We start from the raw sequence: 19,467 nt of genomic DNA on the forward strand, positions 1-19,467 counted from the left end.
AGTGTTTCTGAAACTGTCAATAGAGGCAGCAGATGCAGAAGGGAAACTATGGAAACTATAAATAAATGTGTCTATGGCCTGATGATTCTTCCAGGGTATGGTGTTTCTCTTACTGGAAATAGCTTGTCTTCAACTAAAAGCAGATCCCGCAATATTTTATTGGTATCATAAAGGAAAACTTTCATACATTTTTATCATGAATGCTGATGATTTCTTGTGGGATGGTACTGCAGAATGAGAAATGGGTTATTAATAAGATTAGATAAGAATTTAAAATTGGGAGTCAGGTTTCTAGGGCTTTTAAATATATTGGATTAGTTATGAAGCAAGTAGGTCTGGAATAACTATTTACAGAGTGTCACTCCTGTCCCGGTTAATCATACAAGGTCATCACAGAAAGATGTTATATCTAAAGAGACAAAGCAATTGCAAAGCTTGTTTGCTCAGTTGAATAGTTGGGCACTCATACTAGACCAGATTCTAGTTTTGATGTGTTGGAGTCAAGTAATACAATAAAACACCCTAAAGTAGAGATTGTTTTAAAGGCAAATAAAACATTTAAAAAATTAAATCTGGATAAATGTCTACTCAAGTTCCCATAATTCAGTGAAGAACACTTTAGTGATGTTTCACACTCTAATCTTCCTGATGGGTGAAATTGGGAAATATTGTCCTTTAAGCTTGGGAAGCTAAGTAAATAAAAAGGATTGTTAAAGGTACTTTAGCTGCAAGAGCGCTGGTTCGTGAGACAGTGGATATGGGATTCTATTTGTGAAATATTTTAAGTGGGATCCTGTACAATGGGCATACTGAAGACAGTGTACCCATTGCATGTTATGTTTTTCTTCGTTCACCGAGATATAATGAACACTCTACAAAACATGAGAGAGAGAAAAAGATTGCAGATAGACCTAGCTGGCTTGAAATAAGTACTGGAAAGAAAGGAAATATATCTAAAATTAAATGGGTGGATGCAGGTCATCAACTGTCAGATGGTTTTACAAAAAGAAATGCATCTATGAATAAATTGTTGGGTGGCCTTGAGTAGGGGCTTCTGGATGTAATGCTTTATACAGAACATGGAGATCTTTGTGATTTCATTTGTTTTGAAATTTTGATTGTATATATAAGCTAATTTTTATTTGAAGAGAAGGGAATCTGTTAGTTTTATATTATTGTGTTTAATTGTACGCAGGTGGTGGATATTAACTAGGAATTCACATGTGCTTTTATAATTAGTAAGAAGGTCGGCCCAGGAAATTCTCAGAAAATTAGAATTTTATGTGCGATGATATTTTAGCAATTTTTAATACATCAAATGTATGAGCGAACGAGCAGTGAACTCACAAATTTAAAAATGTTTAAGCTGACAAGTTTATTGCAAATGTTTTAACAGCTGTGTCATGAGCACACAGAATGTGCATGCGGACAGTATTCAAGAGAAGGACATGATGTACACAGTTAGCGCAAGGTTCTTCCTTCCAATCATTATTTACTAATGCAAAATTCAAACTACACGTGCAGACATCCAGGATTGAACTCAGCTGCTGTCAATGGACAGTCTGCTGATAGAACACTTGGCCACTTAAATTCTAGTCTACCAGAAGGTAGACAAATGCAATTTTCATTGGATAATGGGGAATCTAGAACATGAGGTCACAGTCTCAGAATAAGGCATTTAGGACTGCGATGAGGATAAATTTCTTCACTCAAAGGGTTGTGAATCTTTGGAATTTTCTACCCATACTGTGGATGCTTAGTCGTGGAGTATATTCAAGACAGCAGTCGATACAATTTTGGGTACGAAGGGAATTAAGGAATATGGGGATGGCGCAGGAAGGTGGAGCTGAGGTAATCAGCCATGTTCTCATTGAAGGGCCAAACAGCCTACTCCAGCTCCTATTTCTTCAGTAAAAACAGATCAAAACATTACAAGCAAGTTACAAAGTAGCACACAAAGCATCATTTTAAATTTAAGCACAAACTTCAGGACTCAATAAACACCAGAAGCTTACTTACCTTCAGTTTCTGATAATGAGGCAGGCTGCTGCAATGTGTTTTCTTTGCCACTTCCTCTTTTGTGTAGAAGAGACAGCAGAGTGTGCAGTAATAGCCAGTCTTTGGAACCACATAATCTAGTCCTAGAATAAATAAAAGGGACAACAAATAATACTATGTCAATACCACTTAGTGCAACTGCAAGGCCAGCAATGAATAATAAAACAGCAACCTTTAATGCCTACATACAGGCTCTGAAAAAATGTGTAACTTCAAATTCCAACTACGTTTCCAAAATAAAACTTATCCACAGTTTTGAAACGTTAGAAATTCTCATTTCCCCATTTTCCAAATGAAGCACCAGACTTCGCACTTACCCACTCCAGACCCACTGGGCGCACAAAAACATCACAACGCACTCTTTATAAAATGTAAGTCTTTGGATCCCTTTTACAGCTGATATCAATCTTTGCAAACAACAGTATTAGATAGTTTTTCATAGAATCATAGAAAAGTTACGGCACAGGAGGCCATTCAGCCCATCATGTCTACGCCAGCTGAAAAAACTAGCCACCCAATCTAATCCCACCTTTCAGCACCTGGTCTGTAGCCTTGCAGGTTAGAGCACCTCAGGTGCAGGTCCAGGTACCTTGTAAGTAAGTCCGGGCAGTGAATTCCAGATACCCACCACTCTCTGGGTAAAAAGCTTTTCCTCATGTCCCCTCTAATCCTTCTACCAATCACCTGGTAATTGACCTCTCCGCGAGAGGAAAGAGGCCCTTCCTGTCTACTCTATCTAGGCCCCTCATAATTTTGTACACCTCAATTAAGTCACCCCTCAGCCTCCTCTGTTCCAAGAAAAACAACCGTAGCCAATCCAATCGTTCCTCATAGCTGCAACTTTCAAGTCCTGGCAACATTCTTGTAAATCTTGTCTTTACTCTCTCCAGAGCAATTATGACCTTCCTGTAATGTGGTGACCAGAACTATATGCAATACTCCAGCTGTGGCCTAACCAACGTTTTATACAGTTTCAGCATTACATCCCTGCTTTTGTATTCTATATCTCGGCCAATAAACGAAAGGACTCCATATGCCTTCTTCACCACTCTATCGACCTGTCCCGCCACCTCAGGGACCTGTGGACATGCACTCCAAGGTCCTTCACTTCTTCTACCACTCTCAATATCCTCCCTTTTATTGTGTATTCCCTTGCCTGGTTTGCCCTCCCCAAATGCATTACCTCACACTTCTCCAGATTGAATTCCATTTGCCACTTTTCTGCCCACTCAACCAAACCACTGATATCACTCTGGAATGTACAGCTATCTTCTTCACTATCAACTACACGGCCAATTTTTGTGTCATCTGCAAATTTCTGAATCATGTGAAACCACATTTAAGTCCAAATCATGAATATATATCACAAACAGCAAGGGACTCAACACTGAGCCCCGTGAAACGCCACTGGAAACAGCTTTCCATTCGCAAAAACATCCGACCATTACCCTTTGCTTCCCATCACTAAGCCAATTTTAGATCCAACTTGCCACTTTCCCTGTATCCCATGGGCTTTCATTTTTCTGACCAGTCTGCCATGTGGGACCTTGTCAAATGCCTTACTAAAATCCATATAGATCACATCCACTGCACTACCCTCATAAATCCACCTTGTTACTTCCTCAAAAAATTCAATCAAGTTAGTAAGACGCAACCTTCCCTTAATAAATCCATGCTGACTACGGCTGATTAATCCGTGCCTTTCTAAGAGGCAGTTTATCCTATCAGAATTGATTCTAATAATTCACCCACCACCGAGGTCAGACTGACCAGCCTATAATTATTTGGCCTATCCCTCGCACCCTTTTTAACAATGGTACAATGGTAAAACGCTTGCAGACCTCCAGCTTTTAGCTATCAGCTTTTGGGATTACTCTTCAAATCCTTTTGTATATTTTAAAAAGTTGTTTCAATGTTACTACATTGTAAACAACTGCTGCAGTACATTGCCTGTCATTTTTCCTCTTAACGAAATGTATTTCAGCTTTGGGGCTCACAAAATTTGTTAGGAGCTTAGGTTAGTAAATACTTGACTCACTCTTGGGATATGGGCACTGCTAGCAAGGCCAGCATTTACTGCCCAACCTAGTTGCCCTTGAAGGTGGTGGTGGACCTTCTTCGTGAATGGATACAATCCATGTGGTGAAGGTATTCCCACAATGTTGTTTGGTTGGGAGTTCCAGGATTTTGACCCAACGACCACGAAGGAACGCTGATATATACCTAAGTCGGGATGTTGTGTGACTTGGATTGTAACTTGGTGATTGCGTTCCCATGCACACACTACCCTTGTTCTTACAAGGTGGTAGAGGTTGTGATTTGGGGGGGGTGCTGTTGAAGAAGCACTAGCAAGTTTCTGCAGTGTATCCTGTGGATAGCACACATTGCAGCTACAGTGCTTTGGTGGGAGGGCCAAGATGCTTTAGGTGGCGGTTGGGCTGCCAATCAACTGAACTGCTTTCCCATCGAAGATGTTGAGCTCAGTGTTGTTGTAGCTACACACATCCTGGCAAGTGGACAGTATTCCATCACTTGTGACTTGTGCCTTGTAGGTGTTGGAGAGGGTTGGGTGATTCAGGAGGTGGATCACTCCATGCAGGATACCCAGCCTCTGATTTGCTTTAGTAGCCACAACATTTATGTGGTTGGCCCAGTTGATTTTCTTGTCAACAGCTACTAAATACTAATATTAGTACCTTTCCCAGCAGCATTATTTACATAGTCCACAAAGAGCATTAGATTAAAACTTGCAAACTGCTTCAAAATAGCTAGCACTGATTCCCAAATGAACCATCATTGTGGAAAGTGTTAATCTATTGCAAGGGCAATGTGAGGATGCTTGAAGTAACTGCATTAAAATTGCACACTCAAACTGGTCTTTCATATTTCACCATCTCTAATTGCATTAATTAAGTTTACCAAAAAAGCCCAATGAAAATACGTATCGTACACAGGCATTAAAGTGTTGAAAAACTTGTGCTATAAAAATTAACATCTTATAAAAATTAATTGAAGTGCAATCTTTCATACCTACAGGATTGTTGGGCTGATATGGTTTAAGTCGGTACTCATCTGGAGTAGGAGATCGTGAACGAGCGCGCTTGTTTTCTGGTTCTACACAGGGTGAGGTAGTCTCCTCCTGCATATCACTTTTTTCATCACCATCCAGCTTATTTTCAATCATTTCATCTCCAACTTGCTTCACTTCAGCTTCTTCACCACTATCTTTTCTGTCACCTTGTTCTGCTTTTTTAGTTTTGACGTTCTTTCCCCTCTTTCGACCACGTTTTCTTTTAGGTTTGTTCACATCCTCATCTTTTTGTTCATTGGTGTCCTCTGATTTCTCTGTTTGAATGCTTGCATCAGCATCATCATTTTCCAATTTACTATTGGTATCTTCACAAGACATCAGATCTTCTAGATCTAAGTTTCCAGCTTCCACGTCACCAACCTCATCCACAGTAACAAACTCATCAATGTTTTCAGGAAAGCACTCTTCTTTTAACTCCTACAGGAATCCAAATACGTTTGCAATCAAAAGCCTGGATCGTCTTTTTTCAGTACAATACTGGACAAAAATGAATACATTTGTCAAAACTCAACCAGCACACTGAAGACAAGGATCCCATGATTTTGCCTTTTGCATGACCTTTCCCCCGCACCCCTCCGACATAAAATTCTCAACTAAGGGATACTGCATTCATTTTTCCAAACAAGGAACAGGTTTAAAGAGTAACTATGGAAATAGTTATCAAGCATAAAAATACTTAATTGGAGGACTAACTGCAGCGAGTTAAAAAGGGGTCTGGCCCAGGTGGACTGGAATCGAAAATTGGTAGGCAAAATAGCAATTGAACAACTGGAGGCCTTCAAAGAGCAGATGGTTCCGGTACAGAGAAGACACATTCCCATGAGGGAGAAAGTAAGGGCATCCAAAGCTAGAGCTCCCTGGATGACTAAAGATATAGAGGTTAAGGAGACAGAAAAAGGAGGCTTATGACAATTGTTAGGTTCATACTACAGTACTAAGTTGAATGCAGACAAGTACAAAAAGAGATCTAAAAAAAAGGAATAAGAGAGGCAAAGGAACAATATGGGAATAAATTATCCAATAACATAAAGGGGAACTGAAATTTTTTAAAATCGAAAATAGCAAAAAGGTGGTGCTAAGGGACCAAAAAGTAGGTACTTTCAAAAAAGAGGGCATGGCTGAGGTACTAAATGAGTACTTTGTATCTGTCTTCACTAAAGAGGATACTGCTAATAAAGGAGGCAGAAGAGATACTAGATAGGATAAAAAGAGATAAAGGCGATACTTAAAAGTTTGGCAATCCTCAAAATAGAAAAGTGGAAATTGCTGAGCCTCTGATCCAGTCCTTCTTGGATATGGGGGGTGATGCCAGAGTAGTGGAGGATTGCAAATGTTACACATTTGTGTAAAAAAGGAGGGGGATAAACCAGGCAACTACAAGCCAGTCAGCCTAAAGTCAGTGGCAAGGAAACATTTAGATAATAATACAAGCACAATTAATTGGCACTTGGAAAAGTATAGACTAATAAATGAAAGTCAGCACAGAGCTGTTAAGGGTAAATCGAGAGGGTCGATAAGGTACATGCAGTTGAAGTTGTGTTAATGGACTACATCATGGGATTGTTAGCATAATTAAAGCCAAAGGAATTAAAAGGGGCAGAGTGGATACGAAATTGGCTAAGAAACAGAAAGTAGAGAATAATGGTGAATAGTTGTCTTTCAGACTGAAGTGAAGTATACAGTGGTGTTTCCCAGGGGTTAGTATTACTACCACTACTCTTTGATATATATTAATGGCCTGGACACTGTTTCAGAAGACAGTCACACCCCTTAGATTAATTACATCAAATGTGGACTGTGGTCAGGGACAGGAGGGTGTGACTGTGAGTGAGGCAGGTATGGAGATCCAGAATTTAGCTTTGGAGGAGCCTCAGCCAGTGCCCTTATCCAATAGGTACGAGGTTCTTGCTCCCCGTGTGGACGAGAGCACAGACTGCAGGGAGGATCAGCGAACTGACCACAGCACCGTGGTTCAGAGTGCCATTCAAGTGGGGGGGGAGGGAGAAAAGAGAAATGGAGTAGTAACAGGGGATAGCATAGTTAGGGGAATAGATACTGTTCTCTGCAGCAAAGACAGGGAGTCCCAAATGCTGTGTTGCCTACCTGCTGCCAAGGTTAAGGACATCTCTTCTGGGCTGGAGAGGAACGTGGAGTGGGAGGGGAAAGATCCAGTTGTCACGGTCCACGTAGGTGCCAACGACAAAGGTAGGACTAGGAAAGAGATTCTGCTGAGGGACTTTGAGCAGCTCGGGGCTAAATTAAAAAGCAGAGCAAAGGCAATAATCTCTGGATTACTACCTGAGCCACGTGCAAATTAGCGTAGGGTAAATAAGATTAGAGATGTAAACTCGTGGCTCAAAGATTAGTGTGGGAGAAATGTGTTCCGATTCATGGGGCACTGGCACCAGTACTGGGGAAGGAGAGAGCTGTTCCGTTGGGACGGGCTTCATTTGAACCATGATGGGACCAGTGTCCTGGTGAATCGTACAACTAGGGTTGTAGCTAGTACTTCAAACTAATATAGGGAAAAAAAGGGATGAGGTCCTACAAGCTGAATATAGGGAGTTAGGACGAAAATTTAAAAAGTAGGCCCTCATAGGTAGTATTCTCACGATTACTACCAGTGCCGCGTACTAGCGAGAGCAGAAATAGCAGGATATATCAGATGAATATATGGCTGGAGAAATGGTGTAGGGGGAAAGGATTCAAATTCTTGGGACATTGGGACCGGTTCTAGGGAAGGTGGGACCAGTACAAGCTGGACAGGTTGCAACCGGGACCAATTTCTTCAGGGGGGGATGTTTGCTAGTGCTGTCAGGGAGGGTTCATACTAGAATGGCAGGGGGATAGGAATCTGAGCAGGGAGGCAGGAGAAGGAAACAAGCAGAGATGAAAGACAAAGGTAAGAAGCAAAAGTGGAAGGCAGAGAAAACAAAGGTAAGAAACAAGTAGGGCCGTAGAACAAAATATAGCTAAGATGACTAACAACGTTAAAAGACAAGTCTTAAGGCATTGTGTCTTAATGCACCGAGCATTCACAATAAGGTAGATGAATTAACAGTGCAAAGAGATATAAACCGTTATGATATAATAGCGATTACAGAAACATGGCTGCAAGGTGACCAAAGATGGGAACTGAACATCCAGGGGTATTCAGTATTTAGGAAGGACAGGACAAAAAGGGAAAGGAGGAGGGGTAGCATTGTTAGTAAAGGAAGGATATTGACTCGAAAAATCATGATGTGGAATCTGTATGGGTGGAGCTAAGAAACACCAAGGGGCAGAAAACATTGGTGGGGGTTCTCTATAAGCCCCCTAACAGTACTGGAGATGTAAGGGATGACATTAAACAAGAAATTAGAGATGCATGCAATAAGGGTACAACCGTAATCATGGGTGAATTTAATCTACGTATAAATTGATCAAACCAAATTAGCAAGAATACTGTGGAGGAAGATTTCCTGGAGTGTGCACATGATGGTTTTTAGACCAATACATTGAGGAACCAACCAGATAACAGGCTATCCTAGACTGGGTATTGTACAATGAAAAAGGATTAATTAACGATCTTCTTGTGAGGAGTGACCATAACATGTTCGAATTTTTCATTAAGGTGGAGAGTGAAGTAGTTGAATCCGAAACTAGGGTCTTGGATCTAAATCAAGGAAACTATGAAGGTATGAGGCGCAGGTTGGCCATGGCAGATTAGGGAACTTTACTAAAAGGGTTGACGGTGGATAGGCAATGGATAATATTGAAAGAACGTGCGCATGAATTACAACAATTATTCATTCCTGCCTGGCACAAAAATAAAACCAGAAAGGTGGCTCAACTGTGGCTTACAAAACAAATTAGGGATAGTATTAGATCCAAAGATGAGGCATATAAAATTGCCAGAAAAAGCAGCAAGTCTGAGGATTGGGAGCAGTTTAGAATTCAGCAAAGGAGGTCAAAGAGGTTGATTAAGCAGGGGGAAAATAGAGTACAAGTAAACTTGCAGGGAACATAAAAACTGACTATAAAAGCTTCTACAAATATGAGAAAAAGATTAGTGAAGACAAATGTAGGTCCCTTACAGTCAGAAACAGGGGAAATTATAATGGGGAACAAAAAAATGGCAGAACAATTAAACACATACGTTGGTTCTGTCTTCACAAAGGAGGACACAAATAACCTCCCAGAAATGTTAGGGAACCAAAGGTCTAATGAGAGGGAGGAACTGAAGGAAATCAGTATTAGTAAAAAATTAGTGCTATGGAAATTAATGGGGTTAAAAGCTGACAAATCCCCAGGGCCTGATAATCTATATCCCAGAGTACTAAAGGAAGTGGCCCTGGAAATAGTGGATGCGTTGGTGATCATCTTCCAAAATTCTATCGACTCTGGAGCAGTTCCTACAGATTGGAGGGTGGCAAATGTAACCCCACTATTTAAAAAAGGAGGGAGAGAAAAAAAACAGGGAACGACAGACCAGTGAGCCTCACAGATCAGTAGTGGGGAAAATGCTAGTCTGTTATAAATTATGTGATAGCAGAACACCTGGAAAGCATACACAGGATTGGGCAAAGTCAGCATGGATTTACGAAAGAGAAATCATGCTTAACAAATCTACTGGAATTTTTTTTGAGGGTGTAACTAGTAGAATAGATAAGGGAGAACCAGTGGATGTGGTGTATTTGGATTTTCAAAAGGCTTTTGATAAGGTCCCACATTAGAGGTTAGTTTGCAAAATTAAAGCACATGGGATTGGGGGTAATACACTGGCATGGATTGAGAATTGGTTGACAGACAAGAAACTGGTCTTTTTCCGGGTGACAGGCAGTGACTAGTGGGGCACCGCAGGGATCAGTGCTTGGGCCCCAACTAAGCACAATATATATTAATGACTTGGGTGAGGGAACTAAATGTAACATTTCCAAGTTTGCAGATGACAAAGCTAGAGTGGGGGAGGGGGGGGGGGGGGGGGGGTGGCCAAGTGAGCTATGAGGAGGATGCAAAGAGGCTCCAACGTGATTTGGACAAGTTGGGTGAGTGGGTAAATGCATGGCAGATGCAGTATAACGTGGATAAATGTGAGGTTATCCACTTTGGTTGTAAAAACAAAGGCAAATTATCTGAACGGTGATAGATTGGGAAAGGGGGAGGTGCAACGAGACCTGGGTGTCCTTGTACATCAGTCGCTGAAAGCAAGCATTCAGGTGCAGCAAGCAATTAGAAAGGCAAATAGTAGCTTGGCCTTCATTGCAAGAGGATTTGAGTACAGGAGCAAGTATGTCTTACTGCAGTTACACAGGGCCTTGGTGAGACCACATCTGGAATAGTGCGCGCAGTTTTGGTCTCCTTATCTGAGGAAGGATGTTCCTGCCATGGAGGGAGTGCAAAGAAGGTACACTAGGCTGATTCCTGGGACGGCAGGATGGACGTATGAGACTAGGCCTACATTCACCAGAATTTAGAAGAATGAGAGGGGATCTCATAGAAACCTATAAAATTCTAACAGGACTAGACAGGCTAGATGCAGGGAGGATATTCCTGATGGCTGAGGAGTCCAGAACCAGGGGTCACAGTCGCAGGATACGGGGTATGCCATTTAGAAACGAGATGAGGAGAAATTTCTTCACTCAGAGGGTGGTGAACCTGTGGAATTCTCTACCGCAGGAGGCAACGGAGACCAAGCCATTAAATATATTCAAGGAGGAGATTGATACATTTCTGAATGCCAAAGGGATCAAGGGAAATGGGACAAAAGCTGGAACAGGGTACTGAATTAGACTATCAGACATGATCTTTTTTGAATGGCGGAGCAGGCTCGAAGGGCCAAATGGCCTACTCCTGCTCCTATTTTCTGTTTCTATGTTTATTCATTGGAGTTTAGATCTTATTGAAATGTACAAGATTCTGAGGGGGCTTGACAGGGTAGGATGTCGAGAAGATGTTTCCGCTAGTGGGGGAATCTCGAACTAGGGGATATAGTTATAGAATAAGGGGACACTCATTTAAAACTGAGATGCGAAGGAATTTCTTCTCTCAGAGGGTCGTGAATGTCTGGAATTCTCTACCCCAGAGAGTTGTGGAGGTTAGATCACAAAGTATTTAAAGAGGAGGTAGATAGATTTTTGAAATGTTGGGGAGTTGAGGGCTATGAGGAGCTGGCACAAGAGGAGTTGAGGTCTGGGGCAGATCAGCCATGATCTTAATGAATGACCGGGAAGGCTTGAGGGGCCGAATGGCCTACTTCTGCTCCTATTTCTTCTGTTCTTATGAATAAGAGACTATATAAACTAAATGTCAGAAATGCTCCATCCATCAATATTGGCGACCACGCTCTGGAAGTGGTTCAAGAGTTCACCTACCTAGGCTCAACTATCACCAGTAACCTGTCTCTAGATGCAGAAATCAACAAGCGCACGGTTAAGGCTTCCACTGCTATGTCCAGACTGGCCAAGAGAGTGTGGGAAAATGGCGCACTGACACGGAACACAAAAGTCCGATTGTATCAGGCCTGTGTCCTCAGTACCTTGCTCTACGGCAGCGAGGCCTGGACAACGTATGCCAGCCAAGAGCGACGTCTCAATTCATTCCATCTTCGCTGCCTTCGGAGAATACTTGGCAGCAGGTGGCAGGACTATATCTCCAACACAGAAGTCCTTGAAGCGGCCAACACCCCCAGCTTATACACACTACTGAGTCAGCGGCGCTTGAGATGGCTTGGCCATGTGAGCCGCATGGAAGATGGCAGGATCCCCAAAGACACATTGTACAGCGAGCTCGCCACTGGTATCAGACCCACCGGCCATCCATGTCTCCGCTATAAAGACGTCTGCAAACGCGACATGAAATCGTGTGACATTGATCACAAGTCGTGGGAGTCAGTTGCCAGCATTCGCCAGAGCTGGCGGGCAGCCATAAAGACAGGGCTAAATTGTGGCGAGTCGAAGAGACTTAGTAGTTGGCAGGAAAAAAGACAGAGGCGCAAGGGGAGAGCCAACTGTGCAACAGCCCCAACAAACAAATTTCTCTGCAGCACCTGTGGAAGAGCCTGTCACTCCAGAATTGGCCTTTATAGCCACTCCAGGCGCTGCTTCACAAACCACTGACCACCTCCAGGCGCATATCCATTGTCTCTCGAGATAAGGAGGCCCAAAACAAGAAGAAAGAAAGAAAAGAATATAAACTAAATGGTATAACTTTAAAGGGGGTGCAGGAACAGAGAGATGTGGAGGTATATGTACACAGGTCATTAAAGGTGGCAAGACAAGTTGAGAAGAGTTAAAGAATAAGTGATGCTTAGCTTTGTTAGCAGACTCTAAGAAAGTTGTTAGTACCTACACGAATGAACAGCATCTAAAAATGTAAAGTTTCTAGCGCTCTAAATTAGTAAAGAAAGCAAAGCAAAAGAACGGTTATTTTTATCTAAGGGATATTAGCGAGATACTGTCTCTAAGAGGCAGGTGACTCTAACCTAGCCTCAAATTCCATACCGATAATATACAATCACTACCCTTTGACTGACAATCAAAAACTGAAATGACCCTGTCATAAGGCTGAAGATAAATAAAAACAAAACCAAAGTCTTTGATGAGAAGTGAGAACTAACAGACCAAAATGGGAGATACAATACTAACTCATGATTTTTAAAATGACTGCTAAAACAAAAGCGAAATGAAACAACTCAAATACTTAAAAACAAACTTTCTTTCCACCTGGCGTAACAGTTAGCCACATCTGAACAGGAAAGGATTAGAGTGGCCCAGTTTGCAAGCAATTGATGTTTCATGCTCCATGAGAAGACTGCTATCTATGATTCCCCAATTGGACAATAGGTAAAATTAACATTAAATTCTGCTTTTAAAAATGGCCAGACTTTTTTTTTGCAATAATTATTCTTGAGTTATTTTGAGATATATTAATGTTGCAAGACTTGACCAGACACTCATTTGTTCAATGCTGCTCATTTTAAACAGTATCTTTCAGTCCCATTATTTTCTTTTAAGCAATTTGAAATTCAAGTACACAGCAAAATAGTGCACATTTTTGTGAATGCTTAAAGGACTATATTGGTCCTTTTATCACTATATCTTGAATAGCTTGTATAATAAAAAAAAAACTTATTTGCTGAACAATTAAGATTAAGGTACTTCAACTGAAGACACTGCTACCTCTCATGTTTTGTTCTTCAATATCAGAAAATCCCACAAAAACCAGCACATAGTCATAGGATCAGCATGATCTCAAAATAGGAACGGCAACTACATTCATGTGTGCTCCTGTTCTGATAAGCAGGATAAACTGATACCCAGCAGTAAATGGAGAAGAACTGAAAACTCAAACTAGGAATTAAGATGCTGTGGAATAATTCATGCAAGATGAATCCCAGAAGTAGGCCCCATTAGATGGTGCCATTTATCTATCTTGACCTAATCTTTATCTCTGCTTACAGCCTTCCAGCAGTTGCCTCCTCCAATGTAAAAACAGCAGGATGAACTATTGGGTAGACACCACTATGATTAAGGCCCCAATGTTCTGCTATTGAGTTTAGTTTAGGGCTGCAGAAATGCACCCTGTAGCAGAAGCGGGCTTTCCCAATGTTCCCTGCAGGGGGGAAAAAAAACTTATAAATTAACGGTGTGTAAAAAAAAGTGTCACAAATGGCACTGTGCTACAAATCACATCTTCCTATGAAGAATGTCATGATGGTTATTAGACGATCAGGCAACCTGATGCAAATTTTAATAAAAGAATTGGGAAAAGGTCATTATCTCTATATCGAACATAATGACCCCCACCCCCCCTCCTCCAAAATCCTCCAGGTAAAACTCCACCATTTCTGAGGACTTCTGTCTACACTGGACAATCTGCAAGAGCTGTTTTTCTGGTTTTGTCAAAAGCTTTATTTTTCTTGTTTTAAAGTTATTTGTGGTTTGCGATTTAGTTTGGTAAATAGTTTAGTACTATGTTTAATACAATTTTATATTGAATCCATTTTTCCCGTGCAAACGAAGTTACTGTTTTAGGCTCATTAAAATACTGTGCTTTCAAATTAAAGTTGCTGCTTCAGTTAACATTTGTTTGTCAGCACTTATTGTTATAGTCCATTTTTCAATATAGTTACATTTTACCATAACATTAAATTTGGAACACTTAATATGGAGATGGTGTTGTAGTGGAAATGTCACTGAACTAGTAATTCAGAGGTCCAGGCTAATGCCTGGGGGCACAGGTTCAAATCCCACCACAGCATCTGGTGGAATTTAAAATTCAAACAGTTAATAAAATCAATTAATTAATAAAAATCTGGAATTGAAAGCTAGTTTAAGTAATGATGCCATGGAAATATCGTCATAAAAACCCATCTGGTTCACTAATCTCCTTTAGGGAAGAAAATCTGCTGTCCTTATCTGGTCTGGTCTAAATGTGACTCCAGACCCGCAGCAATGTGATTTACTCTTAGCTGCCCTCTGAAATGGCCTACCAAGCCATTTGTTGTGAAAGATGGGCAACAAGTGCTAGCCTAGTCAGCGACACCCACATCCCATAAAAGCAAAACAACAACCAGGTAGAGCTGTAGAATCTTAGGGAAAGAAGCCGGACAAGTGGGAGAAGTGGGGGAACATTTCGGGGATAGTGACCATAACTCTAAGATTTAAGGTAGTTATGGAAAAGGACAAAGATGGACCGGAAATAAAGGTACAGAATTGGAGGAAGGCCTATTTCAATATGATAAAACAGGATCTGGCCAAAGTGAACTGGGAGCAACTATTTGTAGGAAAGTCTACAACAGATCAGTGGGAGTCATTCAAAAAGGAAATAGAGAGTGTTTAGGGCCAACATGTTCCCATAAAGGTGAAGGGTAGGACCAACAAGTCCAGGGAACCCTGGATAGCAAGGGATATAGAGGATTGGATAATAAAGAAGGCTTATATGGCAGATTCAGAGGGCTGAAAACAGGGGAGGCCCTAGAGGAGTATAGAAAGTGTAGAAGGGTACTTAAAGTAATTAGGAGAGCGAAGAGGGGTCATGAAAAAACACTGGCAGACAAGATAAAGGAAAATCCCAAGGTGTTTTATAAGTATATTAAGGACAAGAGGGTAACCAGGGAAAGAGTAGGGCCCATTAAGGACCAAAGAGCCGGAGGAGATAGGTGAGGTTTTAAAATGATTACTTTTCATCTGTGTTCACTATGGAGAAGGATGATGTAGGTGTAGAGATCAGGGAGGGGGATTGTGATATGCTTGAACAAATTAGCATTGAAAGGGAGGGGGCATTAGTGGTTCAGTAGTGAATCTGGAACACACTGCCTGAAGGGATGGTAGAGGCAGGAACCATCACAACATTTAATTAGTATTTAGATGAGCACTTAAAGCGCCATAGCATACAAGGCTAGGGGCCAAGTGCTGGAAAATGGGATTAGAATAGATAGGCTTGATGGCCGGCGCAGATACGGAGGGCCAAAGGGCCTGTTTCTGCGCTGTATAACTCTAATCCACATTTGTTTGCCACAAAAATTGATCTGAGCTGCCAAAGCATTCTATAGGGTTCATTAATACAACTATGAAGACCACTTTCATCGATTGTAGTAAGGCGCATAGTGGGATACAAGACAACACTAATTTTTTTCCTTCCATTCAAAACAGGGCCTCGTTTATCAGCTAGCCAAGAAATGTTGAGCATGGGTCCAATGAGCTGATTCTGGAAATTAAACGGTCTCTTTTTGAATGGCTGACCAATATGTAACAGCTGGCGAGGAAATAAGAACAGGTTAAGAACCATCATGTGTGGACACATTACTGATAAATAGGTAAAAGCTATAAATTTTTTTAAAACTTAAAACATACAGCCACGAGGCTCAAGTTGGGAACAATACCTGGGATGCTGCTTGTTGGCGTCTTTTACTCCTTCGAATAATTGGTACCTGCTTAAAAAAGCAGAAAGTTTTAATTTAGGAAACACAATCCTTATTTTATTGCTGCAGATCATATTTATTGCCAAACAGACAGAAATATAAGATAAACGAAGAACCAAATCTGTGCTTTTACCTTCTCAGTTGTTTCTGATGTGTTTTGCAAGCTTGTTTCCATATCGGTTTTGGACTCTGGTGCTATGACATCAATTCCTTCCATCTCATGCTCTGTTTCCTTTTGTAAATCCTCGTCAGCTTCTTCATTCTCTGACTCACCACTTCCCAGCTCTTCACCCAGATCTCCTTCAGCAAGTTCTGCATCGCTCTCAATAACTGCAATAGCTTCTTCTTCTAAAACGTCCTCTTTTTCTTCAGATTTAATTCCTGGTTCCTTTTCTCCCTCAGAATTCTCTTTCTTGACTTCTTTTGAAGGAGAGCTTTCGGAGGTTTTCTGCTCTCCTTTTTCTCCATCAGCTTTTGGAGGGTTCTTTGACTTGCTCGGTAGTTTTTTCTTAAAGGAAGGACTGCGGGAACGTCGCCGTTTTCTTCGAAAAGAGAAACAAAATATTTAAAAAATCTACGTTATACAATTAGAAGTTCTAGTTTTGGTTAACACAGATTCAGCTTGGCAGCTGGCAATAACTGCTGACAATGTATGTGCAGATATTGGATGAGCACAGAATCGGTCTTGGCTATTATGTTCCCTGCAATTGAATACTCTGCCAATGGTCACACACTACTTGGAGCCATATTTGCTCCAGGACTTAACAACTACAGAAGAAAAGGGAACAGCAGAACATTGGTGAAAAACAAAAATCCCAACAAAAAACCCAACATGACTGGCATGTCATATAAAATTGGGACCGTACTATAACCTCAAGCTTCTAAATTTTTTTCTTTACCCTCCTCCTCGCCTTTACAGAATCGCAACCATTAATCCACAATCTGCACCAGCTATAAAAGACTAATCTAAAGACCAATTCAGTATTAAGAGTTTCTGCATTTCTCTGGTTCCATCCAACTCAGCCCTCAGTTCAGAAAGCAGATATTCTTACAAATAGGCCCGACAGTTCGGGCAAATTAGTTAAGGACCTTTCAAGTAACTTTATTGCTGATTTAAAATCCCCATATTTTGAATGCTTTTATATATTAAAAATAATTTTGCATTTTTAGCAGAAATTAAATCCCAAAATAGAGGGCAAATTTGGAGAAAGTCAGCTAAAAAACGTTTTGATTTCAACATTAAATCTTAAGTGAGCAAACAAGAGATTAAACTAAATGACAACACACAATTTGTTCAGTTCACAAATACTATTCTACAGACCTGTGACATTAAGTTTGCTTGTCAAAGCCATTCTAGCATTAAAATCAATCATGTATGGATTGGGAGCTATAAAATATCGACCACTAAAGTAGCACATGACCATCATAGTATTGCTAAGCACAAATATTTTTCAAGTCTTGACAGATATGAAATTATCCATGTTATCATTTCATTCTGCAGTTATGTACTTTGAATAGCAGCAATTTGCAGTATACAGTGATCCTATTTAGTCCCAGTATCAAAGCTGTGCACTGTGCATCCTGACATTTTGAATACAATGGGCATCCTCCTCCAATCTGTTTTGTCTCAAGAAACCAACAGGTAATTTGGCAGGACTTGGAACTCAAACTTGGGAGAAAAGCCTTTACTGAATCCTCACCAAAAAAAATTGAACTTTATTCACCAAACCTATTAAAAATAACTGATTATATTAGAGTCAGAGTTATACAGCACAGAAACAGGCCCTTCGGCCCAATGCACCGGTGCCGACAATCAAGCACAATCGAATCCCATTTTCCCGCACTTGGCCTGTAGCCTTGTATGCTATGGCGTTTCAAATGTTCATCTAATTACTTGTTAAACGTTGTGAGGGTTCCTGCCTCTACCGCCCCTTCAGGCAGTGTGTTCCAGATTCCAACCACCCTCTGGGTGAAAAAGTTTTTCCTCAACTCCCCTCTAAACCTCCTGTCCCTTACCTTAAACCTAGTTATTGACACCTCCGCTAAGGGAAAAGGTTCCTTCCTATCTATCCTATCAATGCCCCTCATAATTTTGTATACCTCAATCAGGTCCCCCCTCAGCCTTCTCTGCTCTAAGGAAAACAACCCTAGCCTATGAAGTCTCTTCATAACTGAAATGCTCCAGCCCTGACAACATCCTGGTGAATCTCCTCTGCACCCTCTCCAGTGCAATCACATCCTTCCTATAGTGTGGCGACCAGAACTGTACACAGTACTCCAGCTGTGGCCTAACTAGCGTTTTATACAGCTCTAACATAACCTCTCTGCTCTTAGATTCTATGCTTCGGCTAATAAAGGCAAGTATCCCATATGCCTTCCTAACTACCTTATCTACGTGTGCTGCTGCCTTCATTGATCTATGGACAAGCGCCCCATGGTCCTTCTGACCCTCTGTACTCCCTAGGGTCTTACCATCCATTGTATATTCCCTTGCCTTGTTAGTCCTCCCAAAATGCATCACCTCACACTTCTCAGGATTGATCTCCTTCAGCCACTGCTCCGCCAATCTTACCAGCCCATCTATATCGTCCTGAAATCTAAGGCTTTCCTCCTCACTACTTACGATACCACCAATTTTCGTGTCGTCTGCGAACTTACTGATCGTACCTACTATATTCATGTACATTAATGATTTAGACACTACAAACAGTAAGGGTCCCAACACCGATCCCTGCGGTACCCCACTGGACACAGGCCTCCATTCGCAATAACAACCCTCGACCATCACCCTCTGCCTCCTTCCATTAAGCCAATTTTGGATCAAATTTGCCAAATTACCCTGGACCCCATGGGCTCTTACCTTCTTGACCAATCTCCCATGCGGGACCTTCTCAAAAACCTTACGGAAGTCCATGTAGACTACATTAACTACTTTACCCTCATCTACACATCTAGCCACCTTCTCGAAAAATTCAATCAAATTTGTTCGTCACGATCTCCCCCTGACAAAGCAATGCTGACTATCGCTGATTAATCCCTGCCTCTCCAAGTGGAGATTAATCCTGCGCCTCAGAATTTTTTTCAATAATTTCCCTACCACTGACATTAGTCGCACGGGCCTATAAATACCTGGTTTATCCCTGCTACCCTTCTTGAATAATGGTACCACATTCGCTATCGTCCAGTCCTCTGGTACCTCTCCTGTGGCCAGAGAGGATTTGAAAATTAGTGTCAGAGCCCCTGCTACCGCCTCCCTTGCCTCACATAGCAGCCTGGGATACATCTCATCTGGGTGTGGGGATTTATCCATCTTTAAGCCCGCTCTTGCAACTAATACTTCCTCCTTTTCAATGTTAATTTGATCTAATATATCACAATCCCCCTCCCTGATCACTACACCTACATCGTCCCTCTC

The 19,467-nt window shown here is 41.4% G+C and overlaps 1 protein-coding gene across 2 annotated transcripts in view; it reads right to left on the reverse strand.

The window, feature by feature from the left end:
* The window catches only part of LOC137375813 (matrin-3-like), a 70,815-nt gene that overhangs the window by 11,918 nt on the left and 39,430 nt on the right, over nt 1-19,467 (reverse strand). Inside the window, exons 12-15 of one of the 2 annotated variants that reach the window (XM_068043301.1) lie at nt 16,186-16,594; nt 16,014-16,061; nt 5,089-5,566; nt 2,020-2,141 (exon numbers count right to left, since the gene is read on the reverse strand). In XM_068043301.1, the coding sequence (XP_067899402.1) occupies nt 2,020-2,141; nt 5,089-5,566; nt 16,014-16,061; nt 16,186-16,594 (1,057 nt within the window). Of the gene's footprint in view, nt 1-2,019; nt 2,142-5,088; nt 5,567-16,013; nt 16,065-16,185; nt 16,595-19,467 lie in introns of both variants that reach the window. The other variant, XM_068043300.1, reaches the window with a different exon arrangement.

Source organism: Heterodontus francisci, chromosome 12 (genome assembly GCF_036365525.1).
Source record: "Heterodontus francisci isolate sHetFra1 chromosome 12, sHetFra1.hap1, whole genome shotgun sequence".
Classification (NCBI taxonomy): Eukaryota; Metazoa; Chordata; class Chondrichthyes; order Heterodontiformes; family Heterodontidae; genus Heterodontus; species Heterodontus francisci.